The 19667-nt window shown below is 38.4% G+C and overlaps 1 protein-coding gene across 2 annotated transcripts in view; it reads left to right on the top strand.

Moving 5' to 3' along the window:
- Positions 1-14131: 14131 nt before the first annotated feature.
- The window catches only part of lamtor5.S (late endosomal/lysosomal adaptor, MAPK and MTOR activator 5 S homeolog), a 5721-nt gene continuing 185 nt past the window's right edge, over positions 14132-19667 (top strand). The window contains exons 1-5 of one of the 2 annotated variants that reach the window (XM_018248205.2): positions 14132-14288; positions 17003-17064; positions 17382-17499; positions 19002-19083; positions 19134-19667. The exon at positions 19134-19667 is cut by the window's right edge and continues 185 nt beyond it. In XM_018248205.2, the coding sequence (XP_018103694.1) occupies positions 14254-14288; positions 17003-17064; positions 17382-17499; positions 19002-19062 (276 nt within the window). In that variant the 5' untranslated portion in view covers positions 14132-14253 and the 3' untranslated portion in view covers positions 19063-19083; positions 19134-19667. Of the gene's footprint in view, positions 14289-17002; positions 17065-17381; positions 17500-19001 lie in introns of both variants that reach the window. The other variant, NM_001091530.1, reaches the window with a different exon arrangement.

Raw genomic sequence — 19667 nt, 5'->3', positions numbered from 1 at the left:
CGTTTTTGCCTGGTTCTATATGCATTCTTGACATTTAGTACCCATTAATATGCTGTATGGGTATGGGACAGGGTAAGGAGGTATACTTTGGCTTTAATATGTGATTAAGAACTACAAAACACACAACCGATTCAATTTAACTCTAGACCCGTTAACAATCCCAATTACTAAAGGCTGATGGTTTATCATTGTGTTCTGAAACACATGAGCATTTTTGTGGTTATTTTTATGTTATTGTGCAAAATGAGGAGAGGACAAAGCACACCCATTCACTTTAAATCTTAAAATCCACGGAACACCGAAATATGCCATCCAACTTGGAACAAACAAGGCTAGGGAGGCAGGGGCAAGTGTGGTGCAGGCGCTTTCTGAAGAAAGGGAACTGTAGGGACAGAAGAAAATACAACTGTAGAATGCTCATTTATTAAGGGGGGACATTATTTGTTTTTGAAAGTATGTAAGAGTGATGTGAATTCATCTAAAAGCACTTTAAGAAATGAGTAATCTTTTATATATTACCAGTAGATCACTGTAAGGGCCATTTATCCCTTTTATACCAGGTATTCCCAGGCAAAGTATGAGCCTCCCAAAATTAAGTTAGAGACAACTTTCATTTTGGCATATTAAAAGTTGTGGATCTGCAGCTGGCTCCAAGTACTGTCTGTCTGCAAAACAACAAACATGGGAGATATTATTTGAAACACTCACCATGTAGATAAAGTGGTCCAGGTGCACTGGCCTCCCTCGCTTGGGGAGCAGATAGACCAACCGCAAAAAACAAGTGGCAACCACACTCTTAAAAACTCCACATGGGCCACAAAAAAAATCAGTATTAAATATTTATGAAAATTACATTAAAGATCAATATGTCCAGAAGCCCATGTTGAGTGCCTGGATGCCACTTAGTCTTATCTGAGGCCACAGTGATTTCCCCTTCCCACTACCCACTGCTGTAACTAGAAGTTCTTAGGCAAGACAGCAAATTATTTTTAGGCAGATGAACAGTTCTGCAAATATGAATTGAGACCTTTTACATAAATCTTTTTACATATAACCTTTTACAATACAGACTCTACTGGGTTACAAGTAGTTCCAGGGGTCTAAATTATATTATAGAATTGTTATCTATTATAGAATCTATAGTGATTGCATTATGATAGATATGCACTACACTAAGGGGCAGATTCACTAAGCTCGAGTGAAGGATTCGAATGAAAAATACTTCGAATTTCGAAGTATTTTTTTGGTACTTCGACCATCGAATTGGTTAAATTCGTTCGAATTCGAACGAAATCGAACGAATCGAAGTAAAAATCGTTCGACTATTCGACCATTCGATAGTCGAAGTACTTTCCCTTTAAAAAAAACTTCGACCCCCTACTTCGGCAGGTAAAACCTACCGAAGTCAATGTTAGCCTATGGGGAAGGTCCCCATAGGTTTGCTAACCTTTTTTTGATCGAAGGATTTTCCTTCGATCGTTGGATTAAAATCCTTCGAATCGTTCGATTCGAAGGATTTAATCGTTCGATCGAACGAAAAATCCTTCGATCGATCGATCGAAGGATTAGCGCTAAATCCTTCGACTTCGATATTCGAAGTCGAAGGATTTCAATTCGAGGGTCGAATTTCTAAGTATTTTTAACTTCGAAATTCGACCCTTAATGAATCTGCCCCTAAGACTTTGTGCATTAATATTTTTTTCTAGGCTAATAAAATTAACAGACATCAGAGATGAAATTTCCAAGAATTATCAAGAATTATAAATAGTAACATGATACGTTAGGTTTGAAAAAAGACACGTTGATCAAGTACAAGCTTTTAAGACTATACAGTATATAATCTGCCTAACTGCCAGTTGATCCAGAGGAAGGCGAAAAACCCCATTTGAAGCCTCTCCAAATTGCCTCGGGGGGGGGGGGGAATTCCTTCCTGACTCCCAGATGGCAGTCGGACTAGTCCCAGGATGAACTTGCACTATGAGCTAAGTATTATTATCACAAGAATTATCTGAACTTTGGTAACTTAATTATCAGGTTTGCATGGACCAAACATGGGGTGGCTTTAGTTACCCTGTTTATCCTATTAAGCTCAATTAATATCAAAATCCATAGGATTTTCAAGATTAAAACATCAAGCAAAAAGTATGTTTAGCACAAGCTCTATTGACCTCATGTTGTTTTGGTTTCAATCTTGCTTTATTTCTATCCTGCATGGGAATTTACATTGTATCCATAGAAAGAGCAAAACTGTAAATTGCCACAATAGTTGTGCTGCAAGAAACAAAATAGCACACAGAAAAGAATTGCTGGGGATCAAACATAATTCCAGTGTTACAGCAATTGTAACAGTAAGTCATAAAAAAATCACCAAAGAAAATTGGGGGGGGAGCATTTGTTCTGAAAAAACTACAGTGAAACAATACTAACCAAAGGTACACTTGTTTTACCAAATAAAACTGATTTTGAACAAAATCTGATGCTTTGGCATATTTTGGTATATTTGGTATACAAACATTTACAGTATATTAACCATACCTCCCAACTTTCCCATTTTTAGAGGGACAGTCCCTCTTTTGACAGCTCAACCTGTAGTCCCTCGTTTGTACTGGAAAGTCCTGTTTTTCTCTGCACTGAACAGCCAGAAAAAGAAACAAAGTTTCTAACTTAATTGGCTTTTGGCAGAGAGCCCAGATATATAAGATACTTTTGTAACAATTTCTAGATGAGCAAATAATTGTAGAATGTAATTGTAAACAATATAAGATAACTGGTCCCTTGGAAAAAGTTACTCGCAGCTTAAAGGGCAATTCACCTTCATTAGCAAAACTGTAATAACTGGGAAAAAAACACAGAAATATGTTCAAACTTTCATAATCTGACAAATTTTGTAAAATGAACACGGTAATTAGGGGGTCTGGCCACAAAAGTGGGCATGGTCAAATTTTGCACGGCAAATTTTTTGTGCCCTTTATTTCCAAAATGTTGGGAGGTATGTATTAACACAAAATAGCCTCACAATCTAGCTACAAAATGCATTCCTGAACAGGATAAACAGTATCAGTGATATATAGGTACAACTGTATTCATAATTATAAGAGATTATACTATGACACTGAGTATTATAAAAATTTTTTACACATTTGGATTTTTAAAAAATTAAATAACAGAATTTTTCTCTAAGATTCTAACTGCTGCCTTTTAGCAAGTTTTCCTTAAAGGACCAGTAACATAAAAAAAATTAAAAAAAAAATTGTATCTACATAACAAAAAAAAAACACCAATTCACATTTAAATTTAAATTTGCAAAGTCTTTATTAAGAAATAACTTTTTTTTTCCGGTCACCGTTTCTGAAGAGGAGTGCAAGCAGAGAATCGGTAAGTTATTTCTTAATAAAGACTTTGCGAATTTAAGTGTGTCTTGGTGTTTTTTTTTTCATTATGTAGAAACAAAATTTTTATGTTACTGGTCCTTTAACCAGATACTGACACCATAATTAAACCGTTTTTTTACATCTATCGTAGCATTGTCTTTGCATGCTATTTATAATTTTACAATTAAAGTATTTGCCCAATTCTTTTACACTACCTATCTGATCTCCCATGTTCCTCTATGAGTGGCTGCCATATTTGTGCAGCAGGGGTCTGTTAGCATTAGAATCTCTAACTGACAAGTTGAGAAGGGACAGTCAGCCAAACTTAAATACTCAAGATAAAAAATCTAAATGGGTGGATGAATTACTAAATACATCCAACCTCACGGATATCTGGAGATTACTCCACCCCACAGAAAGGGAGTTTTCTCATTTCTCTTCTCAATACAATTTGGGGACTAGAATAGATGACATCTTAATTTCTAACAACCTGATAGGCAAAACGGAAAAAGCAGAAATAGGTTTCATTAATCATTCTGACCATGCCCCAATTCCAGTTTTATTTTCTATCTCAGCACTAGCACTAAAATGTTTTTGTCTCTTGGTCCTTTCCGGTATTGCTGGCAGATCAACCAGAATTTACTAATATCCTCACTGAAAGATGGGACCTATTCCTTATTGAAAATTCTCAACATAAAGACAACCTTCCCCTGCTGTGGGAAACTTGGAAGGCGGTTATTAGAGGCGAAATTTCCTCCTATAGAGCTTGCCTCTACCATAAAGTAAATGACAACTTTTTGAAATTGTGTAGACAACAAAGAGAATTTTATCTGAATCTAAAATACTTTCCTTCACCAGAAAAGGTGAAGGAACTCAAACCCCGTACTCAAAAGCCAAATTGAACAACTGTAGTAACAAAGCAAATAATGTCTTGGTTCATCTCTCTAAGAGCTGAAACATGAATTCTAAATTGATAAAAGTGACTTGGCTCCCTGACCAATAATCCTTCTAAATTAGTAGATATATTTAAACCTGGATAATAGCATTAATTAAAAAGTTCAGATCCCTCTGATTTCACACCAACAACTATCCAATTAATATAAACCTAATTAAAGAGGTCTGAGATGCTATTAAAAACTTGCAGAAGAAAAAAGCAGACGGGCCCGATGGTCTACCCCCAGTCTTTTACAAATAATTAAACACTAAAATCAACCCCCTTTTTGTCTCTAAAACTAAAGCCAGTAACGGAACTAGGTGGGGACGGGCCCTGGTGCGGGCCGTGCAGCTGGGCCCTCCCCCACCCTCGTCCGTCTGATTTTTCTCTGCGGCTGCAGCTGAATCCAGCCGGCTGCAGCGCGCGCAATCTGCCGGGGGGCCCTGCAGGGGTGCGGGCCCTGGCCCAGTTGCACCCCCTGCTCCCCCGGTAGTAACGCCCCTGACTAAAGCTTAAAATTAAACTAAGCCCAAAATCTGCACTATTACATCTGGACTCTTTAAGACCAGGTCTGAAGAGGCAGCCTAATTCCCAGAAGGATTTATTGTCAAACCTAATTTTGCTGTTTACAGCTGCTTCAAAAAAACTATTGTTCTTAAATTGGCTGTCCAAGTTCACTCCTTCAATGACTGACATCCTATCTCTTCTAAACCAACTTTGTTGGCAAGAAGCAATAAGGATAAAATCAGCAGAACCACATCATTTACTGAAATTTGGTCAAAATTCTGGGATAAAATTGACATTAGCTCCAAATCACACTTTGGACTTGCTACAATATTAAGATAATCCATAAAGGTTCAATGAAAATGTCTTTGTATTCTTTATTTTTATTCATTTTATTACAAGTGTACTATTTTAGAATTTTGTAATATTCGCTGAGTGTTACTTTAGGGTTAGGTAGTTTAGTATTTTGGTTGTATGATTGGTGTAACTCGTGTATTAATCTCTTGAACAATCAAGATGGCTCCACCCACTGTTTTATAACTGACCGAGCTTCACTGTTCAGCCTTTCTGCTTGTTTAACTTGGAAAAACAATAAAAATCATTTAAAAAAAAAAAAAGGGACAGTCAGGTTGGCAAAACAGTCCGTTTTAGGAACGTCAAGTAACAATTACAAAAGCAGACCTCTCTGCATTAAATGATCATAACCTATAGTTAACTTTTAATGTACATTAGTATTTTGAAGAGTCGTTTTTTAGTATCAGTATCACTTGAAGTAACCAGATCGGTAGATGCTATGTTAAATCATAATGTTTTATATTGATTGCTCCATGCAAGGATATGGATAATAATATATAACTTACTCCAGTTATAACCACACACTTGTGTACGCCACCAACAGCATCAACAAAAAAAATTGTGTTTCTAGGCTCATGACAAACTAAAGATGAAAAGTGGGGGGAAGACCTCCTGAGCTGATACAGAAGCAGGATGCTGCAGGGTGATGCTTATGTTTTCTTTGACACCTTCAGCCTGTGTATATAAGGGAGATTATCTTTCTGGTTTCCTTCCTGGTTCCTCTGAATTAGTAATCTATAATGATGCCTAGGAACATTAACAAAGTGAGGAATTCTCTGACAAACTGCTCTCATCATCACAGAACTAAATGCATTTACTGTATGTTTTGCCACACTAAAACTAAACACTTCTTAATAAGAACTGAGAAATGTCTGTGTGAGGGATAGTTTGCATGACCAGTAAAGCTGTGACAAGCATGCATTGATTTTTCTAATTTCTACCTGTAGTTCTTTCTTGTAATTGAGAGAAAAAAAAGAAATATATGAAGGTATATAAATATGGAATTTGTTTAGGTCCAGAGGTCAGAAAAAAAGTAGAAAAAGTGCTATATCCACTGAAATAGTAAATATTTTTGCCAAGACTATTGGCTTGTAAATAATTGTATTTATTTGGCTTGATTATATACAGTTAAGGATCGACTCTATGCAATTTTAGTTTAAATATGGCAGAAACAGCACAGAAATATAAAAATATATATTTAATTAGTTGTATTGTAGAAATCAAAGTATTTCATTCTGAGTTATTTCTATAACAATCTAAAAATATCCTCATGGGGAAAATTACTTTGCATCTTATTGCTGATATATATCATTGGTAAGCGGCTGAGACCCACTAAAACTGCGTCCGTAGCAGTCTATCCAAAATAAGATTTAAATTCTACCATTGAGGACTTGTAAAGGAAATAATTATACATTCTTTAGATATTGGAAGGGTCAGCCACAATTTTAGTCTCAATCTGTTGGTAATAAATAAGGCATTTCTATTAATGTGATGGTAATGTGAAAATTTTATGATATGCTGTCTGTGTCATAGGATTATTATGCTAATTGTTTGCCAGAGGGAGGGAGAGGTATCAGAAGAAAAGTGAGTATAAACGATGGCTTATGGTATATATAATTTACTAAATAAGTTAAATCAGTCTTCTAAATGACTAACCTCTGGACACAGGGAGGTTAAAGACTGCAAATAAAAAAATAACATGTGGAGTTATTGCGTAACGCCATATACCGTATATGTTATTAAAATAGTAAAGAAACATGGATTTATTTCATACTTATAATGTTATAAAGTGTATTTCTTATATTTTTTATATTATCTTACCTTATGGTTATTTATTTAAAAGGTATATCCAAAAAAAAAAAAAAAAAAAAAAATATATATATATATATACTGTACATATATGTGTATATATATATTTATATATATATATAGATATATATATAGATATATATACTGTACATTTATGTATATGTATATATATATATATATATATATATATATATATATATATATATATATATAGTCAAATACAAGAGTCCTCTGCACTCAACCCATTATCAATATATTTAAGACAGCGACATTTTGTGCATACTGCTACTAAAAAATGCCTTACCCTTTAAACAAAACAGGGATTGTTTGTCCATATATTGCAATATATTTAAGCTGGCCAACTACGTCAAAGTCATCCCATATCTGGCCAGTCCTATGCTCAATTTTATCTGATTCATTAAGAATTCTATTGCTTCATTATACATTTTACAAAGGGACTTGGTTTTACCTGCAACTTAACTTGCTGCTTTCAAAGTAAACCTCCATACTTGGCTGCCCTTTTATTAGACACCAGTGGGATCACCTGACTATAGTTGGGAAGGGTGGGAGCTACAACATGGAGCTGGTCACTGCTCCTGTATAAACTATAAATGTTTTGTTTAAAGGGTAAGGCATTTTTTAGTAGCAGTATGCACAAAATGTCGCTGTCTTAAATATATTGATAATGGGTTGAGTGCAGAGGACTCTTGTATTTGACTATATGTATTTTGTGGTCACACCCTCATTGCACCCCCGACTAATGGTTTTAAAAAATAGTGGTGAGCACAACTTTCCCTTGTTTGTTATAGTTTATACAGGAGCAGTGACCAGCTCCATGTTGTAGCTCCCACCCTTCCCAACTATAGTCAGGTGATCCCACTGGTGTCTAATAAAAGGGCAGCCAAGTATGGAGGTTTACTTTGAAAGCAGCAAGTTAAGTTGCAGGTAAAACCAAGTCCCTTTGTAAAATGTATAATGAAGCAATAGAATTCTTAATGAATCAGATAAAATTGAGCATAGGACTGGCCAGATATGGGATGACTTTGACGTAGTTGGCCAGCTTAAATATATTGCAATATATGGACAAACAATCCCTGTTTTGTTTAAAGGGTAAGGCATTTTTTAGTAGCAGTATGCACAAAATGTCGCTGTCTTAAATATATTGATAATGGGTTGAGTGCAGAGGACTCTTGTATTTGACTATATGTATTTTGTGGTCACACCCTCATTGCACCCCCGACTAATGGTTTTAAAAAATAGTGGTGAGCACAACTTTCCCTTGTTTGTTATATATATATATATATATATACACACACACCAAGCATCCTAAAATTCCTTTTTTGTACACGTTACCAAAAGTTCATAAATCTTTGACTGCCCCACCAGATCGACCTATCATTTCTGCCATAGGGTCTTTGCTTCAACCAGTGGCAAAATATCTTGATTACTACTTACAACCACTAGTGCAGGAAATGGACTCATATGTGCAGGACACCAAGCATCTTCTCATGATGCTAAGAGAGGTGAGAATTCCACCAGACACTATACTAGTCACTATGGACGTGTCCAGCCTATACACAGTCATTCCCCACAAAATGGGTGTCGCAGCCTGTAGGAGGGCATTACAGGTTAAGCGCAAGGGGCTTCCCCTAGTTGAGTTCTTGATGACCCTATTGGACATGATTTTGTCACACAATTATTTTTTGTTCCAAGACTTTTTACCTTTTACAGGTTGCTGGGACAGCAATGGGATTGAATGTGGCTCCCTCTTTTGCGAATATCTTTATGGAACAATACGAGAATCACTTGCTATTGCCTTTAGGAGGTGGCCACATTCTATTCTACAAACGCTATATCGATGATTTGTTGATGTTTTGGGGGGGCACTGAAACTGAACTCCAAGCTTTCGGAGAGACACTGAACTCCCTGGACTCACTCATTAAGCTGACAATGACGTATGACAGACAGAACGTCAACTATCTTGATGTGACTATATATAAACAAGGGGAGGGAGTAGGGACCACTTTGTATAAAAAGGCTACTGACAGAAATAGTCTTATTCACTCTAGTTCCCACCATACCCCGCATATGTCCCGGGGGGTCTTATTTTCGCAATTCCTCTGAGTGATCAGGAATAATTCAGGAATGACGGCTGAGGCTCAATTGGTGGATTTAGCAGCACAATTTGCATCTAGGGGATATTCGACCAAACAGATTGATGAACAATTACAGAGAGCAAAGCTGACCACACAGGAGGAATTACTATTGCCAGGTAACAGGATAAGACCACAACTAGACTTGATATTTACTACAGAGTTGAGCACCACCAGCGCATCAATGAAGGAAGCTTTGAGCACCAGATGGGAGATTAGTAATTTGGATCCACATCTACCTTTTCTCAACAAAAAGAGGCCACTACTAGCGTATAGACGAGGACGCAGCTTGGGGGACATACTGGTAGTCAAAGATATGATACCAGAACCAAGGAAGGCACGCACCTGGCTGGAACAACCGTTAAAAAATGGTTGCTAAAAGTGCGCTGGTTGCCTCACTTGCAGTGGGATGTCACAAGGGACCTTTTTTACACATCCCAGGACTGGACATAAGTACAGTATACAATCAGATATAGGGTGACATGTAACGTCTGACCACGTGGTCTACATCATGTGAGCAAAGCATCCACAACATATAGAGAAAGGATGAATAACCAAAGGTGCGCCATATGATCGGCCCTATCGACAGGCAAAGCGGATCAGCCAGTGGCTAAACACTGGCTGAAACTTGGACATTCGCCACCCCAATTTAGACACATGGTAATAGACCACGCACGTACCCGCCCTGAGGAGAGGAGGGGATAGAGATTTAATGTTGTTGCGCAAAGAATCAATGTGGATTTACTAACTGGACGTTCTGGCCCCGAAAAGACTCAATGAAACTCTTCCCATGTCCTCATTTATGTGACTTTTTTGACCAGAGGATATACACAGGAAATTTAATAACATTCTATAACAAGATATAAGGAGACTCCTTTGTTTGTTTCATGTTTGCTTTATCTTTATTATGAACTCTCCTGACACATATTCTGAGAGATCTATCTAATTTTGTTACAAAGTAGCAGGACATTATGCAACAATGTTGCATTACTAGGATAAAACTATGAGAAAAGGTTTTCTCTACCCCACAGGATGACTAATTAGTCACGGAATCCACACCCACCTATCACACGTCACTGACCTTTTGGCGGTCTTTTTGGGTATTTAAATGTTGTATATTTGTTTGCACTGTTCTCCTGAATATGGCTTGAGGTTTGGAGCCAAAACGTTGAGAATAAACTTGTTTTTTCACCATTCAAAGCCCTGGGTGGCGTGTTTTTTTCTATTTACTTATTAATATATATATATATATATATATATATATATATATATATATATATATATATATATATATATATATATATATATATTCCATGCACAAAGTCGGCACTCACATTTATGTAGCCTTGTTTGCCTGGGTGCAAGTCAGATGATTGTACAGTTCTTTCAAAGACGATCCACACTCTCAGGATTTTAATTAACCAGACAATGACTGGAGCAACAGGTAATTAGTAGAAACAAGTTTGGAAACTTGTTAAATGACAATTTTACAGACTGGAATAAAATCTCACAACTATACAGGGTCAGATTTCATGTGTGGCTGCCCAGAGGTTGGCATCACCCACAGTCCGCGCCCTCACACATGTAGGGGGCACGCGATCACTTGCATAGGGGTTAGGTGGCACTTAGACCCCAGAGTGACTGACATGCAGCTGGACGGCAAGCCACCCTTTTATCTGTGCCGCCCTAGGTCTGCCGCCCAAATCCAGGCCTGCACCTATAGTCATTTAACCTTTAGAGCAGGTCTGGACTGAGACTCAAAACAAGCCCTGGTATTTCAGGTACACAGAGGCCCAAACAGCCCCCCACCAGCTAAATAAATAGTGTCAATGGCAACTCACAGCAGCCCCTCTGGTATTTGGTATTTTTCTGTCAGAACAGACTGTAATAAGCTGTCGGTATTAAATTTGTATATGCAGTAATGGTGTCAAAGAGCTTGGTGCCCAGCAGAGGGTGTGCTAACTAGGTACATATATAGGAATGTGTTACACAGACTCATACATCCCAACATTTTGGAAATAGAAAGAGGGACAAAACGATTTACCATGCCCCTTTTTGTGGCCACACCTCCTAATTACCATGTTCATTTTACAAAATTTGGCAGGTTGTGAAAGTTTGAACACATTTCTGTGGTTTTTATGTGTTATTACAGTTTTTCTAATGAAGGTGAATTGCCCTTTAAGCTGCAAGTCACAGTTTCCACAAGAGACCTGCTAATCTTAAATTGTTACAATTTCTTCTTTGCTTATCTAAAAGTGTTGCAAACGTATCTATAAATGCACCTGCCAAGTATTCTGGGCTCGCTGCAGAAGCCAATTAAGTTTTAGAAACTTTGTATCTGTTTTTGGCTGTTTAGTGCAGGAGATTAAAGAGAAAGTCGGGACATTTCAGTAACAATCCGGGACGGTTGAGCTGTCAAAATTGAGACTGTCCCGCAAATAAAGGGTCAGTTGTGAGGTATGCAGACTTGATGATACATTGACTGCTGCCTACCAATATACTGTTTCACCACCACCTCCAGCAGCTCCTACATACTAGCAACAGTCTGGGTCCCAACCTTCCGTTCACTTCCTCTAATATGGGCCGCTGTGGATTTGGCACAGGGGACTGTATGGGAATCCTGCTGGAAGCCTAAATAAGATACTTATTTGTATGATCAGCCATGCTCTCTATGCCCAAGAAAGAGGTGTATGGCTGGTCTGGTTAAATACATTGCTTAGGAGGGCATGTACTGGCACAGTGCTCTGTTTCTATCAAGATGTGAAGCTGCTGTTTGTCATTTTTGTTTGTGGCCCCATGTTTCACCGTGTGGCCCAGCATTTTTATTTTTTGTTTCTGTGACCTAAAAGCAATAAATGGCCAGAGTATTTTATCACACAGTATTGTTGTTATAATAATAATAATGATGATTACTAAAGTAATTTACCTTTTTATCAGCAGCTCTTCAGTTTGCAATTTCAGCAGTCTGGTTGCTAAGGTCCAAATTACTCTGGCAACCATGCATTCATTTGACCAAGAGACTAGAATATATAAGGGAGATAACCTGAATAGAAAGATAAGTAATAAAAAGTAGCAATAACAATCAGGGCCTGAACTAGGGGTAAGCAGAGTAGGTACGTGCGCATGCACACTTGCGTTTTTTTGCACATGCGCACTCGCGTGTTGGGCGATTTGGCCTGCCAGGATGCCTAGGGTGCCTGGCCGGGTTGGCCCGGCACTGATAATCAAGTTATTCCTTTACAGAGCATTTTTTTAGATTGGGTCAGTGACATACTTCTGCAACACCAATCACATCATATTTTCCCTCTAGTGCCAGCATCTCCAGCTCTCCCATTTTACCAGTTAGACCCCATGCATTTGCAAACATACATTTAATACTGGTACCATATTACATATATAATCTAAACAGGGTCGTACTGGGGGGGGCCCAGTGCCCACCGGGGCCGCTGTCTGAGCCCCCCCCAGTCCTGACCCTGCCGCAAATTCCCCTCTGGACCCGAGCCGCAGCACCTTCAGCATGACCCCCGTGCGCATGCATGTACCATGTTTTCATGCATTCAGGCCCGGAGACAGAAATCTGGGCAGCAAGAGCAGGGAGCGGGTCTGGGCTGGCGGGTAGGGTTGCCAGCTGGCCGGTATTTACTGGCCTGGCCGATAAAAATTATGGTTGAGCCCAATGTTATTAATAGGGAAAAAAAGATAAATATATAGAGGGCCGGTATTGTTTTCCAGAAAAGGTGGTAACCCTAACGGCAGGGCCCATAAGAGCCGGGGCCCATCGGGTTTTTTCCCGGCCCAGTCCGAACCTGAATCTCAATAAATAATACTATTGGTACATTAGAGTGCCCCCCAGAGACTAATATTAACCATATTGCATATATGACATGTGGTCCTCCCTGCCCTTAACAATACCCCTTAACAATACCCCTTACCATATCTCCTCCCCCATTAGTGTTGCCACCCGACCGGTATTTTACCGGCCTAGCCGGTAAAACACCAGCCAAGGCGAGTATTACAAATTTACTGGCAATGTAGCTGCCGGTAAATTTGTAATACACTTAAAAAAAGCCCCCAGCCCGCTCCAACTTACCCTTTTATCCTGGGCTTCTTGCCAAATCTGCGCGTTTGGCTCCTCCCCCTTTGACATCACGATCAGGCCAGCCAATGGCGTGCCTGGCCCGCCCCCTTTATCGCCACGGCCCACCCCTTTAAAACCGCCCCTCCACCTGCCGGTAAAGGTTATTTTAAAAGGTGGCAACCCTATCCCCCATTCTTCCTTTTTTTTGCCCAATCGAACCTGTCTTCTACTGAATCCTTTACTGAACCTTTCCCCCCTCCACGCCTAGTTTAAACTCTCCTCCAACCCTCTAGCCATCTTCTCCCCCAAAACAGCTGCACCATCATCATTGAGGTGCAGCCCATCCCTAGCAAAGAGCCTGTAGCCGAAATCAGCCCAGTTCTCCAGAAACCCAAAACGCTCCTCCCTACACCAATCCTTCAGACACACACATTAATCTCCCGAATCTCCTGCTGTTTCCTTAATGTTGTTCGTTAACAACGAACCCTAATGGGTCAGGTTAGAAAACCTTTGTCCTTAACAGTGACATCTATGAATTGTCCAATGCAATGTTCACCTACACTGGGACCATGGCAATGATGTAATTAAGGGGTGGGTCCTTGAACATTTATACACAAAAACATGTAAGTACATTTACACTTGACCAAGGGGTGACCCCTGAAACGTGTTGTGTGGAATGGCACAAGTAACTCGCATTTGCACGGTATAAAGACCAGCTACTGAGCCTGCTTTCTTTCTTGTAGTTTTTCCTGTTGCCTCCAACCCTTTCAGTGACGAGGCTAAGGCTGGATTATCCTTCTTTTTGAATACAGATCCCAAATAATTATATAAGTGCCATTTTTTATATTACACAGGTGCGACAAGTATAACATTTCCTTCATGTTGTTTTTTCAGAGTTTCAAATGAGCCATTCCAATTCTGCAACTTTCTTAGAGCAACAGCTCCACCTCCTGTAAATCTAACAATCAGCTGACCGGGAGGGTCACGTGAGCACACACCCGGAACAGGAACTGCTTTTAGTTTTGCTTAACAGGAAAGAGCAAGTGAGACATGGAAGCGGCTTTGGAGCAGCATTTGGAAGATACGTAAGTGCTCTGCATTCTTCTTTCAGTAAAATCAGGAACTTTAGAATAATTATTGTTTTATAATAGAAGGAAACTCGCTTTAATCCTTGAACTTCGTAACATGTGTCTTAAACTTAAAATAGTTCCGCTTCTCCTGGTCTTCATCATTTCTGCTTGACTGATCAGACAGGGAAATAATGGGGAGGGTCGCAGGGTGCTGTTTATATTCGGTGACTGAGACAGTTGGTGGGTGGGGAGAACTGGGCGTCTGTAGGAGCTTTTCATTCTGTTACAGCTATGCTTTCACAACGTTTATTCTTTTACTCTGATTACAGATTCCTCTGAACTGCAAGACACAGGGAGGGGGTTGCGTGTGCTCAGCACAAACTAGAAAGAGAAGTGTTGGGAACATTTCATGTATTTGTTTTTAGTGACCTATGATTCAATTAACTCAATGAGTACTTAAGTATTCTATGTTCCCTCATAGATGCAAATAAAAATGCAAAATTGAAGGATATAATTGTAGTGCTATGTGCAGTCCTTTAGATTTTGTGGAACTAGTTCCCATTATGCGTCTGCTATTGTATGTGCTGTGTGGCTTCAGCCAAAGGTTTGGGGAGGATCTGAACGTTGTTTTATAGTGACAAGTAATGACCCAAATGGTGAGAGTGCTGATAAAAATGTTGATGCGGTTTATTTGTTTTTTTTAAAGATAAAAATAACTACCTAAAATCTTGCCATGATTTGCAATTTTGGTGAAAAAGCATTGGGGAAAAAATAACACATCAAAATTTAACAAATCACCCCTGGGTTTTTTGGAAAGTTATGTTCTATTTCTTGGAGCTGATATTGGGGGAAGCGGGGTAGCAAAGTGGGGTACAGAGTCCATTAATGCCCATAATGTGGGAGAAAAGAATTTGGGGTGGATTTGGAGAAAGGAAAAGTTGCAAAATAGTTCTTGAGGTGATAAGTAGTGCAAGGGTGGGCATAAAGTTTGGGATGCACAGATTATATGCAAGGGAGTTTTTGGGAGGAGTGGGGAAAGAAAGGCTGAGAAGGCCATGGGGTTTATGTTGGGAGGAAGAAGTGCAATAGCAGGCATGAAGTTTAAGGGCACCGTGGGTTAATTGGCTATGGTTTGTTGTTGTGGGTTAATAAGCACCGTGCAAGTTACCAGGGAGTTAGTAGAATGGTGGACAGAGGTGGAGTTTACACTTTAGGCTTTCTAGATATAGCACTGCACATTTTTGAAGTGTTTGAGCACCTTACATATATCTTTTCTTATTTTACCATATTCATATATTCTGTATATTTTGTTGTTGGTTCAGAAATAAATGTAACAAAACAAAAGCTATAAAGTGCAGCACCACGTCCAGTTCTGATTTCAGACTGAATCCTTTAAAGGAACAGTAAAAATTAAAGTTGTCTAAAGTAATTTAAAGGGATTCTGTCATTATTTTTATGGTTTCGTTTTTTATTGTTAAATGACACTGTTGACATTCCGTCATTGTGTCTGATCATGTGCATTCAGAGCCAGCACCTCACAATGGAACTGCTTTTACATAAACTATTGTTACTCCTACTGGAGGTGTCACGGTGGGACCTTTACTACTGAGTGCTATTTTCATACCATCTAGCAATGCAGGTGTTAGGAAGCAGTTATATTTTTACCTTTGCATTTTTCTGTTGATTGACTGTTGGGAAAGGGATGGTTGATCTGAATCCAACTAGCAGTGCAAAATTAAAGAGTGACTGATGTTTATCAGAGCACAAGTCACACTACTGAGAAACTGGGAAACTAACAACATATCAAGCCCCATATTAGATTGCAAAATTAAATATTTAAAAATCTGTTTGCTCTTTTTAAAAATGGATTTCCATGCAAAATTCTGCTGGAGCAGCACTATTAACGCGTTTATAATAACACGTTAATATACGTTTTGTAAGATCATGTTTTCCAATGATAGAATCCCTTTAAAGGACAACTAAACGTTAAAAACAAACATGCCATATTTTATATACTTAACATATTACACCAGCCTAAAGTTTTAGCTTCTCAATAGCAGCAATGATCCAGGACTTCAGGGGGTCACAGCCTTTGAAAGTGTCTGCAACCCTCACATGCTCAGTGTACCCTGAGCAGCTGTTGAGAAGCTAAGTTTAGGGGTCATTGCAAATTTACAAGAAAAAAATTTGGTTGGCCTTTATTAATACAGATGATTACCACATAGCAGCACAAAAACCATTACTAATCAGCCTTATATTGTGACATATATATTGTGTACTGTATATTTTGAGTTGGTACCTAAGCTCAGTAAGTGAAGAAAGTGATGGCAGCACAGAGTATGTGCAGTGAATCAGCAGAAAAGAAGATGGGCAGCTACTGGGGCAACTTTGGAGAGACAGATCTTCCCTGCTAAAGGGCCGTGGTTGCCTTGGACTGATGAAGAAGCCCAAAATATAATGTACAACATTTCTAGCTACTTCTTTAGTTCTCTTTTAAAATAACTGTACTAACTGTAGGCACTAAGCTAAAATGACCATCACGTGGTGCTGCTAATTATTATTAATTATAAAATTAATTGCAAAAGTGCTTGGAAAACTAGCAATGTTGCGTTCATTTGTTTTCAGAGTTCTTATAATCCTATCCTAAAAATAAAGGAAAGAAATATGAAATATCCTTCAGTTTGGTATCTTGCCACAAGTAATTTGCCTTACTTTCTTTTCTTTTTCAGAATGAAAAACCCATCAATTGTTGGAGTTTTGTGTACAGATTCACAGGGGCTGAATCTGGGATGTGAGTTTCCTATTTGTTTTGTGGACAGTATGGGGCTGATTGCTTAACTTTGTTACCTTGTAGTATTAGATCCTAACTGATTTTTAACCTGGCTACTATCTGTTAGGAGATAGTAGCCCACACCCCAAAATATCCATAATGCAAAATGTGTTCTATTGAATTGTTCTACCTTCTCAAGGTACTAAAATATAATAAAGTAAAGGAATTTTCATTGTTGAAATTGCACTAGTTTTTTTTTTTTTTTTTCTTTCAACCTCAAATATATCCCCCAACTCTCAAATAGTTGAGTATCTAAAAATAATTTCTTTTTCTTGAAGGTTGTGGAAGCCTTTCTGATAAACATGCTGGTGTGATCTCCATTCTTCCCCAGTATGCAGCCAAGCTTACTACAGACCCCACAGATGTGCCAGTTGTGTGCCTAGAATCTGACAATGGGTGAGAGCATTTTCATATAGTTTAAAGAAAACTATACCCCCAAAATGAATACTTAAGCAACAGATAGTTTGTATCAAATTAAATGGCATATTAAATAATCTTACCAAACTGGTTTATATTTAAGTAGTATTGCCGTTTTACATCTCTTTCCTTGAGCCACCATTTTGTGATGGTCTGTGTGCTGCCTCAGAGATCACATGACCAGAAATACTACAACTCTAACAGGAAGAAGTGTGAAAGTAACAGACAGAACTCTGTTCATTGGCTTATGTGACCTTACATCATGTATGGTTTATTTAGCTTGTTTGTGTGCACCATGTATCCTAGGATCCCAGGGGGCGGCCCTTATTTTTTAAAATTACCGAATTTTTTTTAGGATTACCCAATGACAAAGTATATTATTATGAAAATTGTCTATTGACATGAAGTAGAGTTTTACATATGAAATGTTTTATGCAATATATTTTTATAGAGACCTACATTTTTCGGGGGGGGGGGGGTAATTTTCCTTTAAGAGTATTCAGTGTATATCTCTGGGGCTATTTAGAAAGCCAATGGTCTTTTCTTTTTGTAATTGCATTCTATGCCCTGGTTAGTGAACAGAATCACATAGCTGCACTTTCACCTGTTTTATGCTATAGGTTCAAGATTTTTCTGCATCATTTTAAACAAAAGGTGCAAGTTATGTGTGCGCCATCAGGTTACCTGAATGAATATAGGGAAACATGCATTGCATGCTGGAGTGCAATAGTGAAGGATTTACGATTCAGCAAACAGAGGCAAATTGCAGCTGACCTCAAAGTGGCCTATATAACAATTAGATGCACTGCAACAGTACAGCACCACTTTGTTCATCATTGTCCTGTGTTTAACCCGATCTAAGTTGGCAGTGCACATAGGTAGTTCCACAGCCCATGGGTAATACACCCTGTTGCATTCACAAAGTTCTTCACAAGTGGCAGTAAAAGGGAGCCATACAGAGCATTTTGTGCAACTTTTTTGCAGTTAATGTAATACTACCACATTGATGATTGGGATTTTGTATATGCTTTAATAAAGTAACAAAAGTAACAGAAGTTCATTTATTTTTTTCTTCTGTACAACAGATGCTTAAACACGATCTGAAATATATATTTTTTTTTAGGAATAAATATTTTCTGCACAAGCCCAATAGAATGAGCTCATGTCAAAAAGGGTGGTTGGAGGTTTCTCTCTAAAGCAGTAATTTCATGTCTTCGAACAGAACATGTTTGATCTTAAGCCATGTTTTACCAGTCAGTGACCCTGTCCATATAAAACTACACCAGCTTTCAATTCAAAATTAATGGATGGGGCTAAAATGCCCCCTATCAGCAACTATACTTCACAGCTTTGAAAATCTGAGAATCCTTGGTATAACAAGCTCAATGTAATCCCACCTGAACTGCAAATCACCTGCAGATACGTAATCAGGGTTTCATATGTAGTTAATTTATTTAATATTTTTTTTCCCTTTCTCCCAGAACGGTTATGATTCAAAAACATGATCATCTGACTGTAGCAGTTCACAAAGTGACGTCGTAACATCATTCTGCAGAGCAAATAAAGTTTGTCCCTAAAAATACTGGTATCCCTGTAATGTATTTGGCAGGACTGTATGTTTGTGCTTTCGCCTAACCTTTTTATATGGTACAAGACACATTAGTGTAGCCTTTCCCAGCTCAAAGCAAAAAAAGCTGCAGCCCAGATTTGCTTGGTATTTTTGCAATAACAATACACCTGATGCCATTTAGAAATTGTGTGTTGCAGTAATACATTTCTGTCTGAAGCGCGAAAGAGGTTCTATATAAAGTATTGTTTGTGTACCTAACAGGAATATGTGCTTCAATAACATTTTTGCTGTAATCATTTATTCACTTAATATGGCTTACCGGAAGTAAATGTTCCATTACCTATACTGAGGAAATGCAAAATGGGTATAACAATCTTTTTATAAAATAGAATACCTAAATTTTTGTTAAAGTCTTGTTTTAGCCAAGGTAACTAATCCACAGTCACAGTCCTCTGGCACAGTTGCTGCAGTGTTAAGCATCAAAAACAGTGCTGGGCCTGCAGATAACATTGTAAAATGCATGTTTTGGGACAGTAATGGCCATGAAACACTCAAAAATACCTATGAATTGCAAAGC

Source organism: Xenopus laevis, chromosome 2S, assembly GCF_017654675.1.
Source record: "Xenopus laevis strain J_2021 chromosome 2S, Xenopus_laevis_v10.1, whole genome shotgun sequence".
NCBI lineage: Eukaryota > Metazoa > Chordata > Amphibia > Anura > Pipidae > Xenopus > Xenopus laevis.
This window is presented reverse-complemented; position numbering and strand designations above follow the sequence as displayed.